Source organism: Pinus tabuliformis, chromosome 3_1, assembly GCF_031772625.1.
Source record: "Pinus tabuliformis cultivar Carrire ecotype Pingquan chromosome 3_1, CPIR1, whole genome shotgun sequence".
Taxonomy (NCBI): Eukaryota; Viridiplantae; Streptophyta; class Pinopsida; order Pinales; family Pinaceae; genus Pinus; species Pinus tabuliformis.
The window spans coordinates 698,520,018-698,543,736 of NC_142301.1; the positions used below are offsets into that span (position 1 = coordinate 698,520,018).

The 23,719-nt window shown below is 40.1% G+C and overlaps 1 protein-coding gene across 1 annotated transcript in view; it reads right to left on the reverse strand.

The window, feature by feature from the left end:
• The window catches only part of LOC149189053 (kinesin-like protein KIN-5D), a 36,836-nt gene extending 13,650 nt beyond the window's left edge, over nucleotides 1-23,186 (reverse strand). Inside the window, exons 1-19 of the mRNA XM_089411751.1 lie at nucleotides 22,820-23,186; nucleotides 20,073-20,441; nucleotides 19,849-19,978; nucleotides 19,554-19,712; nucleotides 18,922-19,259; nucleotides 18,692-18,830; nucleotides 18,476-18,573; nucleotides 18,209-18,365; nucleotides 18,023-18,092; nucleotides 17,788-17,864; nucleotides 17,592-17,645; nucleotides 17,417-17,497; nucleotides 17,199-17,310; nucleotides 16,998-17,084; nucleotides 16,626-16,801; nucleotides 16,364-16,525; nucleotides 16,156-16,263; nucleotides 15,880-16,038; nucleotides 15,681-15,764 (exon numbers count right to left, since the gene is read on the reverse strand). Coding sequence (XP_089267877.1) covers nucleotides 15,681-15,764; nucleotides 15,880-16,038; nucleotides 16,156-16,263; nucleotides 16,364-16,525; nucleotides 16,626-16,801; nucleotides 16,998-17,084; nucleotides 17,199-17,310; nucleotides 17,417-17,497; nucleotides 17,592-17,645; nucleotides 17,788-17,864; nucleotides 18,023-18,092; nucleotides 18,209-18,365; nucleotides 18,476-18,573; nucleotides 18,692-18,830; nucleotides 18,922-19,259; nucleotides 19,554-19,712; nucleotides 19,849-19,978; nucleotides 20,073-20,227 — 2,346 coding nt within the window. The 5' untranslated portion in view covers nucleotides 20,228-20,441; nucleotides 22,820-23,186. The remainder of the gene's footprint in view (nucleotides 1-15,680; nucleotides 15,765-15,879; nucleotides 16,039-16,155; nucleotides 16,264-16,363; nucleotides 16,526-16,625; nucleotides 16,802-16,997; nucleotides 17,085-17,198; nucleotides 17,311-17,416; nucleotides 17,498-17,591; nucleotides 17,646-17,787; nucleotides 17,865-18,022; nucleotides 18,093-18,208; nucleotides 18,366-18,475; nucleotides 18,574-18,691; nucleotides 18,831-18,921; nucleotides 19,260-19,553; nucleotides 19,713-19,848; nucleotides 19,979-20,072; nucleotides 20,442-22,819) is intronic.
• Between the last annotated feature and the right edge of the window lie 533 nt (nucleotides 23,187-23,719).

Consider the following 23,719-nt stretch of genomic DNA (forward strand, 5'->3'; position numbering starts at 1 on the left):
TGTGATTTACTGTTGCTTATATTCTGTTGTGCAAAGTAGTATCGTTGAAATTCTTGGTTTGGTAGCGTCAAAGATTTTAAGATTCTATCCTAGACCCAAGATCATGGAAATTCAACATGGCATCAGAGTGTATTTGAGCTACTTTGAGGGACAGTGAATCAGAGTGTGCACAACGAAGCAACTCAAAGGGAGTTGTTTGTGTCTAGATCATGGAGCAGAGGATTTAGCTAAAAACATGGAGATGTGGTCTTGACTGGCTTGGCAGCGAGATTGGCTGGGAGTTCTGGTGGATTGGTGGTAACCCTGGTGAACAACAGTGTGTTGTAGGGAAGATTGTCGATCATGGACTTTCATTGCCTTGTCATGGATGGTTGGGACAGCTAGAGGGTTTCTTTGGTATGGACAAAATCAGTTTGATCGAGATGGCTTCATGTGATGGAATGGTATTGGCAGGCTAGAATCTTCATCGGATCGTGATGTTGCATATCTGAGATTGGTGGGATTTGCATGAATTGCATTTGATCCAAGAGGATGAGTGCTTGTAGGACTGAGCCAACGAAGATTGTGTAAGCTCAGGGAAGTCTAGCCTCACAAGGAGCAGCGCTATGTAGGTTCAGGATCTTCAGGTTCGGATGCGATGAGGCAGAGGCACTACCGAGATTGTCGGATTCATTCTACAGGGTATGCTGAAGTAATGGATGTCAAATGGGCTAGTGTCGCCGAGGATGATGAAGGTTACTTCCTAGTCTTAGAAGTACCTCCCTCACTAAGAGGGTTGTTGATTTTTGTGTAGCTTGGGAGGTACTCCAAGCCCTAGGGTTCGAGGATTGGAGGGCAAAGCGCCACAAGTAGGCTTGTGGGCTTGGAACCCAAGCATGGGGTTTTGCACCCATTGGAATTTGGGCCAAAACCATGATGAATTTGAGCATGAGAAAATTTGAGGTGATAGAGCTTAGCGTGTTGATTCCAACGCTCTGAAAATCACCCAAATTGGAGCTCTAAAACTTGAGTTATGACTTTTTCAAGTCAATGTTGGGTTTTGCACATGATGGTCTAGGTCAGGCTGATGATAATAAGCCTTGAGACAGTTGTACAAAGCCCTAGATGACGTTTTGATGAAGCCCCTTCTATGTGCATCTATAGGAAGTGAGATAAGGTTATTTCCTCATCGATTTGGAGACGACATAAGAAGGAGAACTCGCATTTTGGAGAGGAGATCTTTTGTTCAGGCCGCAGGTTAGTAGGCACCTCAGCAAAGGAGAAATGGCTAGGTATGTAGCCTTTTCGTGACTGTTTTGAGGGTTAGACAACCATACAGGAGGGCCGAGTTGTGTAAGGGAGATCTGGGCTACTTGTGACGAGTTTGAGGGTTGTCTCCCTGTGATCTAGGGCAGCGTCTACTACAGCAAGAGACTGAGGCATGTTCTAAAGTAATCAAAGGGATGGTTGGAGAGTTTTGGGGCTAGGAATTAGCCTTAAGGACAGTGTGTTGGAGCAGCAAGCCTAGAAGGGAAGGTCGCAGCTATAGGAGGCCTTAGGAGCTGATTGGAGGGGCCTAACAAGGACTATTAGGAAGCCCTAACCAGTTAGCCTAGATGGCAGCAGTCACATCAGTCCAGAAGTGAAGAAAGGAGGAGAAATACATTGTTGAAGGCCGCAGCAAGAAGGATAGACCAACGAAAGCGTGGAGGACTATTTGAGGTCAAACTCAGGTAACCTAGAGCTGGAAGATACCTTGCTAGAGGGCCGCATTAATGAGGGACTGTTTTGGGCAAGGGACGCAACAAATTCATCCTAAAATAGGCTGAGGAGGAGACCTCCTATGATGACTATGCTGCAAGCCTATAGGTGGTGTTTTGAGGGTTGAAACAACCCTAACAAGAGGTTGTAGGTGCCTCCTCACATAGCAAGGTCACCTAGCATGTAAAGGAGTGGAGACTACATCAATTGAAGTGTGTTTTGGGCAAGAAGGTTGGGTTCTTGTAGGTTACAGTGGGTGCCCTAACCAATGACAAAAACGTTGCCCATGAACAACAAAACAAAGGTATATATTTTCTCCATTGATGCCTTGTATTGGGTCATAGTTTCTGATCAATATTGGATTAGTTAGAGTGCAGCATGTGGAAGCCAAGAAGGGAGCGCTGACGTGGAGGTCAAAAGCCCTATCCAGTGGGTTTCCACGGTGAATATTGGTGCCTAGATTTGTGTAATAGCTCCTCTATTGCAGAGCAAAGGGCAAATATGGAGAAGTTTGTGGGCAGTCGTGTAAGGGTCTCCTAGGTGTGAGGATGCCCTAACGAGGTGCAGATACTACAACGTGGACTTAGTCACTTGTGGATTGTTCGAGGGCATTGTGAGAGTGGACCAAGTGTGGACGTGCTTGGGCATTTATGGCTTGTTGGAGGACAACGTGATAGTGTCCAAGTTGGACCCCGATGAAAAATACCTTGATGGACAAAGGTAGTTGCGAGAGAGGCAGTTGTTGAGCTCAAGAGTTGATGAACCGGAGGAGCAATTTGGGGAGCCCGAGACTTGTGTGTGGAGAAGGACTTCTACAGCAAATGATGGGCAGTCCTCCTAGCCCGTCTTCATTGTGGGAGATGGACATTTTGCAGTGATAGGGGGTAGCCCTTCGTGCCCTATGATGTCTTCATCGGAGCAGTGCAGGTAGACCATAGTGGGTTGAAGTCCCTGAGTAGTTGAGGAGCAGCAGTGGGCAGATTGAGAGTTGTTCACAAGTGGATCTGTGAACAACTCGACAGGAGTCTCGATGTGTTGTGCCCTTGATGGACTAAGGCAGAGTAGATTGGATAGTCGAGATTCAATGGCCAGATGGACTTGGAGCATTGATAGAGGTCGGAGCTGCAAATCAGGAGTCAAAGGACTTGGCAGGGACAGGGTATGACCAAGAGGAGCTGAGAGAGTGCACTACATCGGCCAGATGGTCAGAGTATTTTGTTGAGGGCAGATTGGTTGTCGATGCACTAACACCAAGCCCCAATTTTGTATCTTGTACTAGTGGATGTATGAGGGCCATTATCCCTGGTATGGTAGCCTTAGACTGTTGTATTATATGTTGTATAAGATAATGAATTTGGGTTGAAAACTGTAAAAAGTTGTCTATATTCTGTGCATGTGTGATTTACTGTTGTTTATATTCCACTGTGCAAAGTAGTATCGTTGAGATTCTTGGTTTAGTAGCGTTAGAGATTTTAAGATTCTATCCTAGACCCAAGATCATGGAAACTCAACACTAATGACATTTTTTGGCCACGTATTGGCATGTTTATTGTTACACAACTTATGATATTCTAGTCTACATTAAGACATGGGAGGATTACTTAAGACCAATGTTGCACTGCCTTTGGGAACACGAGGACGAGTTTTTGGTATAACAAGAGCGCACCCCCAAAATTTTCCAAGGGACGGAAAGTTGGGGACAACATATATATTCTACCCATCTTCACCTCTATCTTCCAACCATATAATAAATGATGGATGTAATCCTGCGTAACAAATTCCAACATATCACTAACAACGTTCTCTCCATGTTAAAATTGGCAACTAGGGCCAAATTTCACCTTGGGACAGCTCATTTCATGGAGATGATGATTCATTAAATTCCTCTTTTTGAGAGGACCAAAATTGATATAAAGATCATCCAATTTGGACAAGCGGAAGTGCATTTTTTAATTTATGCCCACACATGTGCATATTGTTCAGGTCGACCACATCAACATGTAGATTCATGAAGCCCAATGGGCATGACTCTTCACCCACAACGAATTGTATAAATTCAAGTGACCTCTCACCTCATTTGGCATCTTCATCACTCACATATTCTCTCTCCTTCTCTCATTGGTTCGTACAACATTGGGCATTCTCTCTCTCCCACGTGTGGCACAAGGAGGACGAAATTACAGGACATAATTGCAGGGCCAAAAATCTCAGAAATTTCTGCAGTTTGACCAGCATTGACTTTGACTTTTTGTGCATCATTTGACTTCAATTTTTTGAGTATATTTCTATCTTAGCAGGCCGCATTCTTGGGCACAAAAACCAAAGAAAAAGGACTTTAACCTGCATTGACCGCAGGTTGACCAAGTTTGACCACAAATTCTATGACTGTTTTGGGCTAAATTTGACCACTTTGGGATGTTGATTTTGATTGCCTTTGATCGAGCTTCAAACGAGGAGTTTGACTGTTGCGTTGACCATCTGTGATTTCTGGTTAGGGCTGAAGTTTGACTACATTTGACTGCAAATTTGACAGGGTTATTTTGACTTGAATTTGGCAAGTCAATTTTGACTATTGTACTCTCTCTCTTTGCTGAGCATTTTGATATAATAACACAAAGAATTGATCAAAGGGTTTTCCCCACACTGGGATTTTTCCCTGACATCCGCCAAATTTGGTGTCCTCTTATCTTGGCTTGTCTTCTGCATTTTGTTTCATGTTCTATCTACTTTTACTATCAATCTAATTAATGGTTAATGTGATTGCTACTGGAAATCTGAATTGAAAATTGTCATTAGGGTGCTGAAGGAACATTGACGTAATTATGTTAAGCATAGAACATACCATTGTTAACTAAAATTATCATGGTATCGGAGCACAGGTGAAGACAAAGCCCAAGCAAGAGAGAGAAAAGCAATCACTAAGAAAGAGTTGTTCAACAAGAATATTGGTCTAGCTTCAATGGCAACTACACCATACTTCAAATCCGAGGATAAGCTCAAGGACAAATCCGACTATCATGCATGGAAGATGACTTTGGATTTGACTTTGGAAGAGAATGATGATATGGACTATGTGCGGGGAAAAGTGGTGGAGCCTCCTTCAAATGCACCTACTGTTGCAAAGACAAAGTACAAGAAAGGTGAGGTCAAAGCTAAAAGAATTATTATATACTCCATTCAAAAACATTTGGTTGTTATATTTCTGATTTAGGAACATATAAGGAGATGTATGATAAACTGGTTGGGATGTTCAAAGCGAACAATGCAAATCAAATCCTCTTTCTCAAGACCAAGTTGAAGGACATCAAGATGAATAGAGGGGAGTCTATCCAATCCTACTTCATGAGGATTACAGAAATCAAGAATGATCTTCTATCTATTGGAGAAGTTGTTGCTGACAGGGAGCTCACTCTCATCACTCTTGGAGGTCTCACAAAAGCATGGGATGTGTTTAACACCACCATTCTTAACAATGACAGGATTCCTAGTTTAGATGAATTATTGGCTAGATGCACTCAAGAAGTGACGAGGATGATGGAGAGAGACAAGCCTTCAAACGGAAATGAACCTACTACTTTCTCCACTCATGCAAAGAGGAAGAACAATGTTGGTCCAAAAAGACAAGGTTAAAGATTCAAGTAAGGAAGAAAAGGAAGGTGCTACAATTGCAACAGGTTTGGCCATTATGCTAGAGAGTGTCCTCGCAAGAAGGACACTCCAAGGGATGATGACAACAACAACTACAAAAGCAATGGCAATCAAAGGAACAACAAGGTCAACAATAAAAGAGAGAGGAATATTCCCGCTGCTCGAGATGGAAATGGTCAACCTCCTAAAAGGACGAGAAATTTCAAGTATGAGGAAAGTAATGTTGTAGAAAAACAAAAGGAATTTTATCTTATTTCCGCCCTCACTACTACCTCTCCTCTAGATACTTTGGATCATTGGTTGATTGATAGTGGTGCCTCAAGGCACTTCACTAGGTACAAGGAGGCCCTCTCAAATCTGATTGAAAAGAAGACTAATTTGGAGATCATACTTGGAGACAATGCCACCTACCCCGTGAAATGGATAGGGACTGCCACTCTTCACTTAAATCAAGGTCAAACTCTTCATCTACAAGAAGTATTATATGTACCCGATTTGAAAAAGACACTGGTGTCTATTTCTATGATGGAAGATAAAGGCTTCAAGGTAGCATTCATTGATGGAAAGGTACGTATTTGGCAAAGAAACCTGAAAGATGCATTTACACTTGGATTTAGGGTTGAAGGTCTCTATCAAGTTGGAGGAAGTCCTTTGGGAGCTTTGACTTGTGATACTTCTCTTCAATCTGAATTATGGCACCGAAGATTTGCCCAGGTATGCCTAAGTTCAACATAAATCATGAAGGTGTTTGTCAGGGTTGTGCAGCTGGAAAGATTACAAGGGGACCATTGCCTTCAAGTGAAAGTCAAATTACCAACATTCTTCAATTGGTCCATTTTGATCTATCTGGTATGTTGCCGGTGACATCACTAGGCGGATACTTATACAATGCATTTTTTGTGGATTACTTTTCTCACAAAACGTGGATCTATTTCTTGAAGAAAAAAGACGAAGTGTTCAAATGGTTCCATTCTTTCAAAGCCTTGGTTGAAAATCAATCAGGGAAAAAGACCAAAATATTGAGGACCGATAATGGAACCGAATATGAATCAAATGAATTCAATGACTATTGTAGAGAGGCTGGCATTAAGAGGGAGACCACCACTCCATATACTCCTGAGCAAAATGGAGTTGTTGAAAGGAAGAATCGAACAATCATAGAAGCCACTCATGCCATGCTTCATGACCAAGGCCTACCAAAGTTCTTATGGGGAGAAGTTGCCAACACTGCTGTATATGTTCAAAATAGGAGCCCACATCAAGCATTGGATTTCAAGACACCCGAAGAAGTTTTCACTAGTAAGAAACCTGATGTTTCTCATTTTAGAATATTTGGATGTCTCGTGTATTTTCATGTGCCTAAAGAGAAAAGAAACAAGTTAGAAGCATCTGGGAAGAAAGGAACATTTGTGGGCTACAGTGAAAATTCAAAGGCATATAGAATCTATGTGCCTGGTCAAAGAGAAGTGGAAATAAGCCATGATGTCACTTTCAATGAAGATTCTACCCTTGGAAAAGCCAGAGATCTCCCTATCCCAAGGAAGGACAATGATGATGTTGCAAGAAAGTAGGATGAACCTCTGACAGATGAACCAATGCCCAATGTTAAAGGCTCGATGGATCCCATTGATCCACCTCCTAGTGATCCCTCTACCTCAAGAAAAAGACCTTTGTGGCTCAAAGATACTCTTGAAGATGTTGAAAATTGCTCCAAGAGAGACATTTCGTGAAAGTAAGAAGTCAAACAAGTATCAAGTTTACTTAGCTGCTATGAGTATTATTGTTCAATCTGAGCCATGTACATTTGAAAAAGTCGTGAAACACCAAGTATGGAAGGATGCAATGAATGAAGAGTATGAATCAATCATGAAGAATGATGTCTGGGATGTGGTTCCTAGACCCAAGGACAAGTCTGTGGTCACTTCTAAATGGCTTTACAAAATCAAACATGAAGTTGATGGGATTGCTGAGAAATACAAGGCCAAGTTCATTGCTCGAAGCTTCTCTCAAAAGGAAGGAGTGGACTATGACAAGATATTTGCACCGGTTGCCCAATATACCATTATCCGACCTATTATTTTTCTTGTTGCGTCTCAAGGATGGAGCCTACACCAAATGGACATTAAGATTGCTTTCTTGCATGGCTCACTTAAGGAGGAAGTCTACATAGAACAACCTGAGCGGTTCGAAGTACAAGATCAAAGGACACACATGTGTAGGTTGAAGAAAGCCCTCTATCGGTTGAAGCAAGCCCATAGGGCTTGGTATGAGAGGATTGATAGCTATCTTATGAAGTTGGGATTTACAAGGAGCGCAGTTGATCTTAACCTATAATTCAAGGTTGAAAAGGACATGCCTCTCATTCTGGTCCTTTATGTAGATAATATCTTTCTGACAGGTGTAGACCCTTTCATTTATCAATGCAAGAGGGAGTTGGCTTCCGAGTTCGAAATGAAGGACCTAAGTCTGATGCACTACTTCCTAGGCCTGGAGGTCTGGCAAAAGCTAAGTGAGATTTTCCTTTCTTAAGGAAAATACATTGTGAAGTTGCTCGAGAGATGTGGGACGGTGGATTGCAAGTCTGTGTCTACTCTGATGGAACTCAACTTCAAGAAGCTATGTGGAAGTGTTGCTAGGCTCGAATTGGCAAACCTTTCCAAGTATAGACAACTTGTGGGGGCCCTGATGTTCTTGGTAAACACTCGTCTAGACTCCTGACATATGCTTTGATGTGAATACGTTGAGTCAATTTATGGTCGAGCCTCATCACATACATTGGATTGCTGCTAAGAATCTCTTGAGATATCTCTGTGGCACAATCAATTATGGACTGAGATACACTACTAGGAATTTGAGGTTACATGGATACACTGATGCTGACTAGGCTAGGAGTGTGGTGGATCGTAACAACACATCTGGATGTTGCTTCTCATTGGGGTTTGCTTCAATTTCTTGGACGAGCAGGAAGCAGAAATCGGTTGCTCTAAGCACCGCTGACGTCGAATACATTGCAGCTAGTATGGCCTGTTGTGAAGTTGTTTGGTTGAGGAATCTCTTTAGTGAGCTATTTGAGCACGTGCTGGATACCACCGTAATCTTCCGCAACAACCAAAGTGGGATTCGCCTTTCAGAGAATCTTGTGGTCAACAATTATTACAAGCACATTGATATCACGTAATACTTTATTCAGCATATGGTATAGCGGGGAGCAATAAGGCTCCAACACATCAGGACTGATGAGCAGGTCGCAGACATCCTCACGATGCCCTTAGGGAAGGTCAAATTCTTACCCTTTCGAGAGAGACTTGGAGTCATGGAAAGACCCTCTTATGAGGATCCCGCTTGAGTTGGACACTGAGCTCTAGGAGCTCTTGGGGGTTTGGGGTACTTCTTGAAGCTTTGAGCGACCAAAGAGTGAATGGTTCACCTTCCCCTATTGGTGCGCTATGTACAAGGTGAGTGGTTCACCTTGCCCTCCATACAATGACACATGTGTGTAGGGTGAGTGGTTCATCTTCTCCTACAATTGACATATACATGTGGTTCACCTTCTCCTGTTGATGCCCTAGCATACATCCTACCCATGTAGTCTGAGACTCATGGGAAGTACCTCTCAACTAGCCAATGAGTTGGGAAACGTGGATAGGGACCATAGCACTACCGATGGACGCATCGTGTATTGCCGTACTCCCTATGTCTAGGATGCATGGTGTTCAACAACTTGATCTGGGATCAATTGAGGTTCTACCTCTGGACTAACTTTTGTCAGTGGAGAGTGGTAAGGTCTTGTGACTCACTCTCAATCAATTCTTCTTCATTATTACATCATGGTTCAGTAGAGATGAGATGACAGAGATGGTACATGACGACAGGATGGTATGATGGTCAAATATGATGATGGATGGATTGGCAGGTGGAATTCTCCCCAGTTGAGGAGTGTTAAAATTGGCAACTAGGGCCAAATTCCACCTTAGGACAACTCATTTGATGGAGATGATGATTGCATTAAATTCCTCTTTTCGAGAGGACCAAAATTGATATAAAGATCATCCAATTTGGACAAGCAGAAATGCATTTTTGAATTTATGCCCACACGTGCAAATTGTTCAGGTCAACCACATCAACATGTAGGCTCATGAAGCCCAATGGACATGACTCTTCACCCACAACGAATTGTATAAATACAAGTGACCTCTCACCTCATTTGGCATCTTCATCACTCACATATTCTCTCCTTCTCTCATTGGTTCGTACAACATTGGGCATTCTCTATCTCCCACGTGTGGCACAAAGGGGACGAAATTACAGGACATAATTGCAAGGCCAAAAATCTCATAGATTTCTGCAGTTTGACCAGCGTTGACTTTGACTTTGACTTTTTGGGCATCATTTGACTTTATTTTTTGGTTATATTTCTATCTCAGCAAACTGCATTCTCGGGCATAAAAACCAAAGAAAAAGGACTTTGACTTGCGTTGACAGCAAGCCTATTTGACCACAGGTTGACCAAGTTTGACCACAGATTTTGTGATTGTTTTGGGCTAAATTTGACCACTGTTGGAGGCCGAGTTTGACTACCTTTGACCAAGCTTCAAAGGAGGAGTTTGACTACCTTTGACCGAGCTTCAAAGGAGGAGTTTGACTGTTTCGTTGACCATCTGTGATTTCTAGTTAGGGCTGAAGTTTGACTGCAGTTGACTGCAGATTTTGATAGGGTTGTTTTGACTTGAATTTGGCAAGTCAATTTTGACTATTGTACTCTCTCTCTCTCTCTGTTGAACATTTTGATATAATAATAAGAAGAATTGATCAAAGGGTTTTCCCCACATTGGGGTTTTTCCCTGGCATCCGCCAAATCTAGTGTCCTCTTGTCTTGGCTTGTCTTCTGCATTTTGTTTCATGTTCTATCTACTTTTACTGTCAATGTGATTAATGGTTAATGTGATTGCTACTAGAAATATAAATTGGAAATTGTCATTGGGCTGCTAAAGGAACATTGAAGTAATTGTGCTAAGCATAGAACATACCATTGTTAACTAAAATTAACACTCCATTTAAAAATCCATGTTGCGGGGAAGACAAATATCTTCATTAACAACATTTCTCCACCCAAAAATTCATGCTGCTGGTGAAGATGAAGATCTTCATGTTTGTTTTCAGAGGCTATTTCCACCTCTGTCAAAACAACTAGCTTTGTTGTGGTTTTGACAACAAAAGTTCGCTCATACACTTCTGACATGGTAATTGGAGTTCGTGGTGGAGATGAAGATGGTTGTGAAGAAAAACCAATGTTCATGTCTTTTATTTGTATGTTTTACTTTTGGTGTAGCATCATTTATTTGTGGAAGTGGCATTGAAATGCCAGGTCCAAATATCGCTCCTTTGAGAAGTGTATCACTTTCTCCAATCTTAACGGTTATGAGATATATTGCAAGAAATGATCCATCGAGTATTCCATTGATAGTTTGTCCAATCAGAGAATCAATACCCAAGCCAGCTAATGAATTGTCCCCAACTTCATTACTTGGATTTTGTGATTTATTATCAAAGGAGGGGGGAACATACTATTTTTTCCTCAAGAACGGCGGAACAGTACCTAAAAAGTCCCCAAAATCTGCTCGGGACGGATTGGGAACGGCTTGGATGTCCCCAAGTCCCCGATGACGTCCCCAACAAATTGAGGACATTCCCAACCCCTGTAAAAGTCCCCGAAACGTTGGAACGTTGGGTATGAGAGATTTTATGGCGAGTACAAGTCCTTGTGTAACATAGCTTAAGACACGTACACAGTGTTGGAATTGCTTTGCTAGCACAAGCTACAAGCAGCGATGAAAAAGTATTATTTTAGTCAAACTTCCATCAGATATTTAGGCTTTGACATCCAATGACCATGACATTTATAAAAACCCAACCAAAGGAAAAATTCTCAAGGAATGGCCCATTCCTTCTAGTGTCTTTGATTTCAAGAATTTCTTGGGCAAAATGAACTTGTATGGGAGTTTCATTTGTAGTTACTGCCATATCGCTCATCATCTTCATTACCTTCAAACTCAAGAGACTCTCACATGGGGTGTAACAATAGCTAAATTATTTTGCAGATTGAAAGATGCCCCTTCTTTTGCTCCAATGCTTGTACTCCCAAATCTACAACAACCTTTCAAGTTTGAGACCAATGCCTCACAATATGCCACAGGTTAGTACTTGGTACTTACGAGGGGAGGCCATCTACTAACCTATCATTTGAATACCTCATCACAAACTAAGTTTAATTATAGCACTTGTGACTATTAGACCACACTAGAATGAAAGACATGCGCAACTTACTTTTTTTATTAGAATGATACTCATAAATACAATGTTCTTGACCTTTGGATCCATCTTCCAAGAGGTCTCTTGGACTCCTAATTACTATTCATATTCCTTATTATAACTCTAACAGATTAGGTATCTAACATTCTCCCTTTAATCTGAAGGGGGTTCTTGCGAGACCAAGCGGACACACAAGAACAACTGAGCGAGAAGAAAACAACTGCCAATAGTTGAATGTGCTCTCTAAATTTGATGGTTTTGGAATGATCACAAACCTAGCAAAAGTCGAAGTCTTCTACTAAATGGTGGTTTAAAGATGATCGCAAACTCTAGAACTCAACTCTAAGGCTCGGTAGTTCTCAGAACATTTCCTAATTTGACTAGAACTTGATGTCTTTTGTTGATTGAAAGTGCCAGCAAATGGCAATTTGAAGATGACTGCAAACTAATATCTAGCGAAAGCTACAAGTCTTCTACTAAATGGTGGTTTCAAGGAGACCAAAATTCAAATCACGCTCATGGCCCTAACTCTAGCTATGGCTATAGCTCTAACTCTAGCTTGAGGCGCTAGTTCTGGCTATGGTTCGGGCTCACTTGTTCTTGCTCAATTGATAGGACTTCAAAACTTGAACTCCTACTATCAATCACTTATATACAAGGTGAGAAGGCAAAAAACTTTCGACAATGCTCACAAGGATGAATATAAAAATTGATCTTCCATGTCAACTTCTGCTGAAAATGCACCTATTTACAATGCAAACTAACTAGTAAATTTTAAGTTAAAAAAATATATATAAATAATAATAATAATTAATTAATTAATTAAATTAAATAAACAAAAAACCAAAGAAGAAAAAGCAAACAAAACAAAAAACAAACACACTATTTGCAAATTATCAATATTCTTGATTCTGGATGTGAAATCTTAAGGATACAATGTGCCTTACAAATTTCGTCTTGAACTCAATCTCCTTTCTTCTTCAAATAGACATACTCCACTCTGGGGATAAATCTCCTCTTCAAATAGACATACTCCACTCTGGGGATAAATCTCACTGCATAAGTTACCAATATTCTTCACTCTGGGGATAAATCTCACTGCATAAATTACCAGCGTAAGTAACCAATGTTCTTGACTCTTAGTGTGAATGGATCTTCGGGATTGAGTGTTCCTTATAAGTTTCGCCTCGGATTCAACCTCCCTTTGTGTTTAAGTAGACATACTCCTTCACTCTGGGGATCAAATTCACTACATAAATTACATAGCGGTTATCTTGATTCCAAAGATAAAAAACACTCTAAACCCTTATAGTTCCAATTTTTTGTGACAAAATGGATTTTGTCTCTAGGCAAATGTTTCAAGCCCTTCCCAACCAATATTCCATTCACTAAATGACCGTATATGTCGATAGTACCAAAGAATGTGATTCCTCCATTAAAAGAATGCTGAAATATAAGGAAAAACAAATATCTTCCTCGAACATATATGTACCATATGCCCCTGAAAGCCCAGAACATCGGAAACCTAATGCTAAAACCTCCCAGCCTTGTGTGCCGAGCTTGCGTCAAGGAACAACTATGGAAACGGTGGCCATCGCAATGAAATTAAACGTTGCAAAGAGACTCAAACAACACAAATGTCGAAACAACTATGATTCAATTGAAATTCTCAACTATCTGGGATAACGCAACACAATATTAAATGATTTACAGATTTGGTCCGTACTTTTTCAGTCTTAGTTTGAAAAAAAAAAAAAAAACTTAGTTTATCTGAGTTTTGAAGGGTTTTTCAACTTATATTTTGGTATGATTTGTCTAAAATTTAGTAGGAATTTGTTGGAAGTAAACTCTCCAAATACTACTGTACAGGAACTTTTCAGATATTTAATTTATATATACAATCAAAAACTAATTTTAAAAAACAAAAATCAATATACCAAACAAAACTATCAAATTCCAACTAAAACTCCAAAACTTATAATGTTTAGACAACGCTAACCAAAAACGATGGACTAGGTTACGTTAGATGCTAGGTATGTTGAGAATGGAGAGGCCGTGGATTGGTGTCTGAGGATTGGCAGCTGACAGCGTTAGTCACCCGAGTTGAGCATACTCAAGGTTTTGAGGATTGGCGGCTGACAGCGTTAGTCACCCGAGTTGAGCATACTCAAGGTCATGAAGGCCAGAAATGCAAGGATACCACAGACATCGAGAATGGGAAAAAAATAGTGACTCGATGCTGGGTCAGTGTGAAGATATTTGGATTGGCTCATATTCCAGGCACACAGAACAGCCGCGAAAAATGGAGATAACCATACCACGCGAAGGTGATACATTCATGCAAAAGGGCGCGGAAATGAGCAAGATGAAACGCCTGGAGAAGCCCTCAGATAACACAGAACTAACACTCAGACCAGAGCAGAGTGCAGATCTGACAGACTCTGAATAGCGCCAACCTCTGATACCACTGTTAGACTGCACCAGCATCAAAGATGAGCGTGAGTCACTTTTTTTTATCCTTCGATTCATCTTTCAAGATATCTCCTATGAACATAACCCTAATGGATTTAGATATCTAACAATAACAAAGAATTCTACACCTTAATCCAAGCATTAAAACAATGGAAACACTATCTTGTAAAGGGCAAGGTTATTTTGCATACCAATCACCCATCTCTCCAATGATTGAATTCTCAAACCAAATTTAGGACAATGCCATTTGAAAGAAGCTTCTAACAGCCAAAAGTTCCATTTGGTGATAAGTATAAGAAAGGTGACAAAAGCAAAGTGGTTGACCTTCTCAGTCTCCCTCTTGGTTGGGTGCTTACCACTTTGGATATTTAATGCCCTGTTATGAAGAATGGAAGGATCTTTCTTTCCAATATCCCAATATTGGTCCAATTATTGGTACACTACAACAACCCAAAGTGGTTAGTTAGGTGCCCTTTCTAGATCACCACTTACGACATCAATTTCCCTATAAGTTGAATTAAATTTGTGTCCCTACTAGACCTATTCCCCATATTCTACTTCAAGAGGCTCGTTCTTCCTCCTACGATGGCCATTTTAGGTACGAAAGACTCTAGAACATTTATAGCTTTATTTGCATTGGCCTTTCATGCAGAAGCAAGTGGAAGCTTTCATTCAATGTTCTAGTCAATCCAAGCCTGCCAATCAAAGAGTCCATTTCCATGGATTTTATTAGTTTAGCCTGTGTCTAGAATGCTAAAATGGCACCATGGTCAAGCAAATCAATACTGTAGCACTCTCTATTGTGTGATGTTATAGTTGATCTATGTTAGAAAAAAATTCTATTTGAGCAGTAACAGATTTCATATGTCCAAGGTTAGGATGTTATAAAAATCACAAGCAAGGAAACATATGAAAAATAAAATTTTCTCCTTGCTGCTCATGTTGTCTTGGCATTTTATATGTCTGACCTTAACTGTAAAGAATCTCCCTTCGTGATTGTAGCAGTCGGAAATTTACAAACCAACAAATTGTCATTGTCTGTTCATCACAGCAACAGAAAAGCAACACGAAATGAGTTTGCATTAATCAGAAAGATGGTGCTCTACCCCAAGTCATTGTTAACAGTACATGGACAGTTGCAAGGAATGGTGTCAGGTCTTCCAACTGGAGCTTTTCAGAGGACAAGAATTCTTTGAAGGACACCAAGAACAGTTTTGGGGAGATGTATGGATTTCAGAAATTTAGGAACCAGGAGGATATTTTCCAAACACTTTATGGGCATATTTTCGTTGAATTACCATATGGATTGGGCCTAAAAGGCTGCTTTTTGTTGAAATCTCATAAGAATCAGTGTATTTTATTAACAAACATGCCATTTCTTATGTTAAACTGGTTAGAAACACAAATTGTCAGTGCAGGAATTTAAAACGAAGCATTAAAAATAAGTCGAATATGCAATATGCAATATAGTATATACTGAATGGGAAAGATTGATTAAAAGAGAGACTAACCAATTCTGATTTTCGAGCTGTCGAAGCCGCTAGCATTTTAGCAAAATTCTCCAAGAGTTTCTTCTCCTCATTTGCAGCACATTCCTTTGAAAATTTATTTGCATTAAAAAAAATCAGCCAAATAGTAGTATGAAGTTTGAACTTAATAAAATAACTAGTTCAGAAGCGAAAAAGAATCTAGACTAAGAAACTAGTCTACCTCAAATTTCCTTTCAAGATCCTCCAACTTCTTGTCGTGAACTATTTGCATTTCTTCCACAAACTGACTAAGCTTAGATGCATGGCTTTCAAGTGTTGCAAAGAAATCTGTGTTCACCTTTGAAATTACCCTCGTGGACTCTATAGTTCTTTGAATTGCCTGTACTCATGGAATTTTGAAATATAGAATTGTCAACTTGACAGAAGTTGACTTGAATTCTGTGAAAGGATTTGACTTCATACAACAAAAGTTAAATAATATTGGATATGTAACAACCTCCCGCTGTTGTTGGGCATATAAAGCCATTGTGGCCTCTTGCTTGGACAGAGCACTATGAAGTTCACTCAGCAATGCCTCTGCATCTAGAACAGTTTTTCCCACCAGCTGTATGGCACAAAATGAATAAGGAACAAAAAGAAATGCATAGATCTGTTATTGATCCAATCCTTGCAAAGCTTATATAGCAGATGTCAGAAACTCTTACATTCTCAAGAGTAGAAGCGTGCATGGATATTGTTGAGTTGAGCCTGCCAAGAGTAGACACAGAATTTTCGTCGAGTGCATTGGCTAGATCATGTAAGCCCCTGACTCCAGAGCCATAGATTGTCTTCAAATTCTCAACCCTATTTCTGAGATCTTCTGTAGCCTGTGACAGCAGTGCAGCTGTACATCAGAACTGGCTAATTTCAAAGAGGTGCAACAGCTACCAAATAATTATAAGGCTGTTGGCTCAACGTTTCACGTACCTCAGTTTTTGTGGAGACAAAGGATTGCATTTGATCTTCCATAGTTTGTAGCTGCCGTTGTTGTTGGCTCACAGAACCTTCAACAGTCTTATGCAACACTTCAAGCTGCTGAGTTAACTGTATTCGAAATGTCTGGACTAGTTCTTTATTTCCAGTTTCTATCTTATCCTTACGCTCTGAAAAAAACAAAATTAAAGAAGTAAGCATTCTTCCCAGCTTATAAGTACAGATTAAAGCCCAATTCATACTTCAACATTTAATCTTATCCTTACGCTCTGAAAAAACAAAATTAAAGAAGTAAGCATTCTTCCCAGCTTATAAGTACAGATTAAAGCCCAATTCATACTTCAACATTTAAAGAACAGCGAGTACCAATTTTAGAAAAGAGCCCTGATACATCTTGTGTTGTGTTCTCTAGTTCTGACCGAAGACCACATGCCTGCTCAACCAGTGCTTTTTCTGCACATTATAGCAAGAGAGTATTGCCTTCAACCTCTGTTTCAGTATGGGGAATAGCAAAGATGAGAAGTGTGCATGATCAAAGAATGAGAGAGTTAGATATTATCGACTAACCTGACTGTAACATGTTGGAGATGATGAATTCTTTTTCCTTAAGTGTACAGCTCAGCTGACTGTATTTCTCTTCGAGATCATCTAAGGCATACTCAGTATCCTCAAGTTTTTTCTACAAAATATGGCCTATGCAAGTTAGGTTATAATTTTTAATCCCATAAAGTCCATGAAAAAACATGGTAATTCAAGTAATTATGCAAATATTAACTTTCATGCACCTGGGTCATCTCAAGCTTATTGCTAAATTCTGCACTCAGAAGTTGCTGATAATTGTAGAGTCCTTGCAACTCCTCTATTCGCTGCATTCAGGCAACACCAAAATGGTGATGAAGAATGTTAAAGAAAGGTTGCAAGCAACAAACAAAACTACATGACACACAGATTATATTATACCTTGTTCTTGGCATCAATTTCTACCTCCAACTGTTCTATCTTCTCTGTCATAGCCTGCAAAAATTGCCAGAAAGATATAAGAAATTAAACTATGAAATACAAAGAGGATATGAAAAGCTTTTGATTAACCTAATACAGAAAACATGCAAGAATTTTAGGGCCTTAATGAAATCCTGAAATTGCCTAAAATTTTAACCTTTTTTTCAGCTTCATCCAGGAGGAAACGTTCACGTGGAAGATATATGCCATTCTTCTCTCGTGCAGCATAGACCTCTGGTTGTCAACAATTGTGGATATCCATTCAATTTCTTGCTAAATATTGAGTTGAATTTGTTAAGCTGTTTAAATGCAGCTACATCTCCTAGCCTCTAGCCAGAAGGAATAAAATGAGTGCAAGAAAGTCAATCAAGAGAGAATGTGAAAAAGCAAACCTTGTTTAAGCCTGCTAATCTCAGCATATAGGTCCTTTATAAGGGCAGACTTCATCATTTTCTGATTGACCTGCTTAAAAGACAAAATTTAAAAGCCCTTCGAGAATGAACTAAAATATACTATATCTGACACTATTAAATAATAGTAAGTGTGCAGCATAAAACTTATAAATTTTAATAATAAACCTCTGGTTTGTTCTTGATATTTTTAGCACGATGAGCATAATCCAGGGTACTAAGAGTTTCTTCAAGGCAATGGACAGAGGGTGACACTGTGGCAATAATGCAAGTCTTTGTTTTTCCACCCAAAGAATCTCGCAACAATCTTGTCAGCTTGCTGTCTCTATTTACACAAAAAGGAGAGAAGTTTTTATGTGCCATTAAGCAGATGTATCGATAAAATTAACAAGTAGAAATAAGGGCATTCTAAAGTACAGAACGATAATGTCACACCTGTAAGGCACGTGTCCCAAATGCTCTACCAGGGCAGTGATCACCCGTCCAAGTGTAAGCAGGCTCTTATTGATTTCTCCTGCCTCCCTTGCTCTGCCCTGCAGAATTCATTTCTGTGAGAGAGCATCCAAAGAAGAGTAATAACTCGTTTACAGATCTCCTTGTAGAACTACTTTTAGTGAGACTGACTCAAGATATATCATCCTCTTGGCATACCTCTCGAGCACCCGAACGTGAAATGTTTTCAGAACCAGCCAGATCTACAAGATTAAGTTTCCCACATTTAATAAGTTCTTCACCCTCTGGAGTTGCTTCTTTAATATGAATGGTGATAGACAATATCGAATGTGAGCGGCTGCAAAATACAACCACCGCACATCGGTTATAATTAAAACGCAAAACAAACCTTAAAGCCCATTAAGAGTAAAACTTTGAGTTCATCGTACCTGCTCTGCTTATTTAGCAGAGTTTCTGCAGTTCGTCTCTTCGAGGATCCTCTTTCTAAAAGAGTGTAAATGTCAGTGGCACTGCATACAATTTCTTCTTCAAGGCCTCTCACAAACACTCCGCCCTTCCCATCTTCCATTAGGGCAATTGGCTTTTTCGATTTATCATCCAGAGGTCTTGGGTAATCATCTGGAGCCAACAAGTCTGTTATTTCTTCATTGTAAAGCTCTAGAAATGTTACTTTCATACTATATTCGGCATTCTGGGCCTCTAGAGTGTCAAATATTTGACGAACAGCTCTGGGAATTACTCCAGCATCACCAGGAAGCTCTCCATTCTACAAAGTAAACACTTTTTACATTAATTATTAGCCACACATGTGCAACCAAACAGGAGATAACAAACTTCAACTACATTATTTTAACAGCATAGAAGAAGCCTACGGCCCAATGACCTAGCCGTAAACTTTTTGGCCTATTCGACCAGACACAATTGCTGAAAAGTCATATGGAATCGTGAATAAACACAATTATTAGAGGAGACACAAAATGTGTGGGCTTTATGGAAGCCAAATTGCACAAAACTGAAACAGGAAAAAAAAAAATAACATTTAAGGCAAGTATAGGCATACCTTGGTTTTTTTTCCACCACCCTCCATAGTATATGTTTTCCCTGTACCAGTCTGGCCATACGCGAAAATCGTGCAATTATATCCATCCAACACTTCATTTACAATTGGCACAATGGACTGATCATATAAATCGCTTTGCTGGGAATTTGGACCGAAAACCTGACAACAATTGCACATAAATACAAACTTGCCACATTAATTTCATTCTTGAAACACGGTCATATGCTTAATACGCCTGACCCACAACCATATGCTCTTCGAAAACTGCAAAGCAGAATGAGAGACAAGCAGTAACCTTGTCAAAAGTGAAGATCCGGTCAATTTGTTTGCTAGCAGTACTTTGGTAGGCTGAGACTTCCCGCCGCTGCTCATTGCAGGATATGACCTGGAGAACGTTAGCCCTCAACTCGTCCTCATTGAAAGGCCTGCAACGATTTGTCAATTAAGAAATTCAACCCCACCTTACAATTTGGTTTGTTAGTAACACTAAATTGGTCGCTAACAGAAATTGGCCCTTACCTGCATCGTACTAGAACTTGAACATTAACTCCTTTCTCTTTATCATATCGATTTGTACCATCTCCGGATCTGGAATCTGCACTTTTCGTTCTTTCGGCAGGTCGAGGGGTGGAACCCGGGGACAGAGTGAGACTGCCCGTCTTCTTGTGCTCCATGCTAATGAAAATACTCGAATAATTTGTTTGACAGGGAGAAAACAAGTGGTAACTGGTTTCACAAGGCCTCCACGCGCAATAAATTTCTAATCCTCAGAATAACTGAGATCTGAGTTTCCAAGCAAATGGCCTGCTGCTGCCCCCTAAGCGCATAGCCTCCTGAGGCAACATCCGCGTCAACCAAACTACACGCAATTCCACGCTGGAAGTGGACCTGAAGTAATAAGCAAGAATGTCAGTCAAATAATTACGAAAGGGTATGGTAATACTCATTCATTTACTCAATTATATTAAGGTACGATTTAGCTCTATATGATGTTTACTTAGGCTTTTCTGTTGTGGTCATGCTGGGTACTAGTGTCATGCGTAATGTTTATCTCAAGACCAGTGTTATTGGCAAAATTAAGCTAAAGTTTAGCATAATACATCGACTTTTCTGTTATTGTAATACTGGGAATGGAGTGTTAGGTATCAGTGTTATTGGCAATAGCTATCTCGAAGAGCTCTGTAATCTGCTCGTTTCAGTATGAATGGGACAGATACTTTCTCAGGTGTACTAAATTTGTGATGTATTGGGAACTTCGCCTGCATTCTTAATAATCAATTCACCAATTCCTTTCTACTGAAACTTAAACAGCTATCTCGAAGAGCTCTGTAATCTGCTCGTTTCAGTATGAATGGGACAGATACTTTCTCAGGTGTACTAAATTTGTGATGTATTGGGAACTTCGCCTGCATTCTTAATAATCAATTCACCAATTCCTTTCTACTGAAACTTAAACATAACTCTGGCGTTTCCCATGGGCAGGTTATGTCGTTTAATTCTGGTATTGGCGTGCCCCGATCAGCAGGTACTACGGCTGCTATTAAGACTTACCACTGCACTACTTCCGAAGTTTCAGGTATTTAGTTTATGCGTTTCCCCTCCGCGAAATTCTGACATTAATATATCAAGTAAATGACATGATGCACTAAAAACGACGCTTCATTTTTTCTCCATTTCTATTATTCGAAGTTAAATCTGGGAGTAGCTGAGTCTCAAATGACCGATCTAGTGCACATTTGCTCTGGAACAAACAAATCCAGAGGTAATCGTACGAGAAGAAGACCAGACTTGCACGTAGAAGAACAGAAATGCGTACGTGTAAGAACACACAAAAGATGAATTTAGCAAAATTCAGCTAAACTGCACCGAAAAAGTTTAAATCAAGGACGATCAGAACCCAGCAGAGCAACCGATGTCAGAATTTGCCTGCATTGTGACCAAATCCAACACGAAAATGTTGGCCACAGGGCGCCGGAAAGGGGAAAAAAATCCCAGACATAATTGTCCGAGGAGAGGAATAGCAGACATGATATATAAAGGACCTCAACAGAAATGCGGGTTTGTAAAAACAAAAATGCATAAAGTTAACAACAATCAGCTAAACTGCACCGGAAACAGCTTAAAGCGAGAACGATCGGAAGTCGGCAGAGCAACGATACCGAATTCGCCTGCATATTGACCAAATCCGAGGGGAAAGCATGGCCAAGGGAAGCCAGAAAGAAAACGATAAAGAATCTGCAAGTGCGGAAGCCTTTTTAATCTCAAAATGCCAACTGATTCGAAGCCAGAGAAACAATGCTGAAATTTTGCCCGATATTTTCTCGTAGTAAACCAGATTGTCTCAGTAGCTGCAGACCAATTACTCAGAGATAAACGCACTTCCCGCATCAAATCCGCTACAGAGCAGATTAACCATCAACAGCACCAAAAGATCAACTATCGACCAACATTTCAACTAATTCCATCAAATCGTCTCAACATTTCCACTAATTTCACCACATAATTGTCCGAGGAGAGGAATAGCAGACATGATATGTAAAGGACCTCAACAGAAATGCGGGTTTGTAAAACAAAAATGCATAAAGTTAACAACAATCAGCTAAACTGCACCGGAAACAGCTTAAAGCGAGAACGATCGGAAGTCGGCAGAGCAACGATACCGAATTCGCCTGCATATTGACCAAATCCGAGGGGAAAGCATGGCCAAGGGAAGCCAGAAAGAAAACGATAAAGAATCTGCAAGTGCGGAAGCCTTTTTAATCTCAAAATGCCAACTGATTCGAAGCCAGAGAAACAATGCTGAAATTTTGCCCAATATTTTCTCGAAGTAAACCAGAAAGTCTCAGTAGCTGCAGACCAATTCCTCAGAAATAAACGCACTTCCCGCATCAAATCCGCTACAGAGCAGATTAACCATCAACAACACCAAAAGATCAAGTAATCGACCAACATTTCAACTAATTCCATCAAATCGTCTCAATATTTCCACTAATTTCACCAAATCATGTCAAGATTCTAACCAATTTATTCAAATCACATCAAATACAGATCATCTCAAGCACAAGAAAACCAAAACAACAGTTTCCCCAACACCGAATCCGGTCAAAGCATTTACAGTAGTTTCACCAAACACCCCGAAACAACAACAGAAAGAAGCAGAAAACCGATGCACATCTCGTTAAATTCACTGCATTTTCATTTTCCCCTTGCTCCAAAGCTCAAGAAACATTACGAAGCACAGAGGGTACAAATCGAGTCGAACTTACCAAAATTTAATTGCCAGATTCAGCAGTAAATGCAGATCAGAGTCCTCAAATGTGTGTAAAGACGACTGTCTCTTCTTTTGTCCAAGGGAATTCAGCTCTCTGTCTTACCCACAAAATATATCAGATATCTTTCCTGCAATCTTTAATATCCACTTAATTTTTCTAGTAACTCCCAATCCCTTTCAAATCAGTTTACCTTGCTTCCTGACCGTTAGGAGAAGCGGTCCTGCAGCGAAAATGAAATTGCAGGCGGGGTCATCTTACGAAAGCACTGATGGTGTTCCCCTATGCACATGTTCCATCCCATTTTTAACGTTGGCGCGTGGAAATTATTTCATGCATCTCAGTAGCGTTAGGATCTGATGTGACTGGCCAATTGGAATAGTTTCTACCCATTAGATGGGTTGTGATTGGTTTCTTGAAATAGCTTCTGTTACTGTGAAATATCCTCCATCCTTTGTCATATGACTGATTGGGCACCGGATCCTCCTTCTGTAACCCTATTAATGCTGAACACAATCTTAATTATAAATTAGGTAGGTTTTACATTTTAATGTAAAAGTAAAATCTATAAATTAGAAAAGCAATAGTTAGGAGGTAAGGTAAATGCCATCGGCACTAGGTAGGTAACGGTTTGACATTGTATTTGATATCTAATATGGTTTGAGATTCTCTCCTATGGTGGTGGTGAATAGTGGTTATCTCAGGTAAGTTTGGGTAGTTATGAAGGTTTAATTTCAAGGGTATTATAGTATTTGACTTCTAATATGGTTTGAGATTTTCTTTGCATAGTGGTATTGGTGAATAGTGGTTATCTCATGTAAGTTTGGGTGGCTATGAAGGCTTAAATTCAAGGGCATCCAGGGGGTTTCATGTAAGTTTGGGTGGTTATGAAGGCCT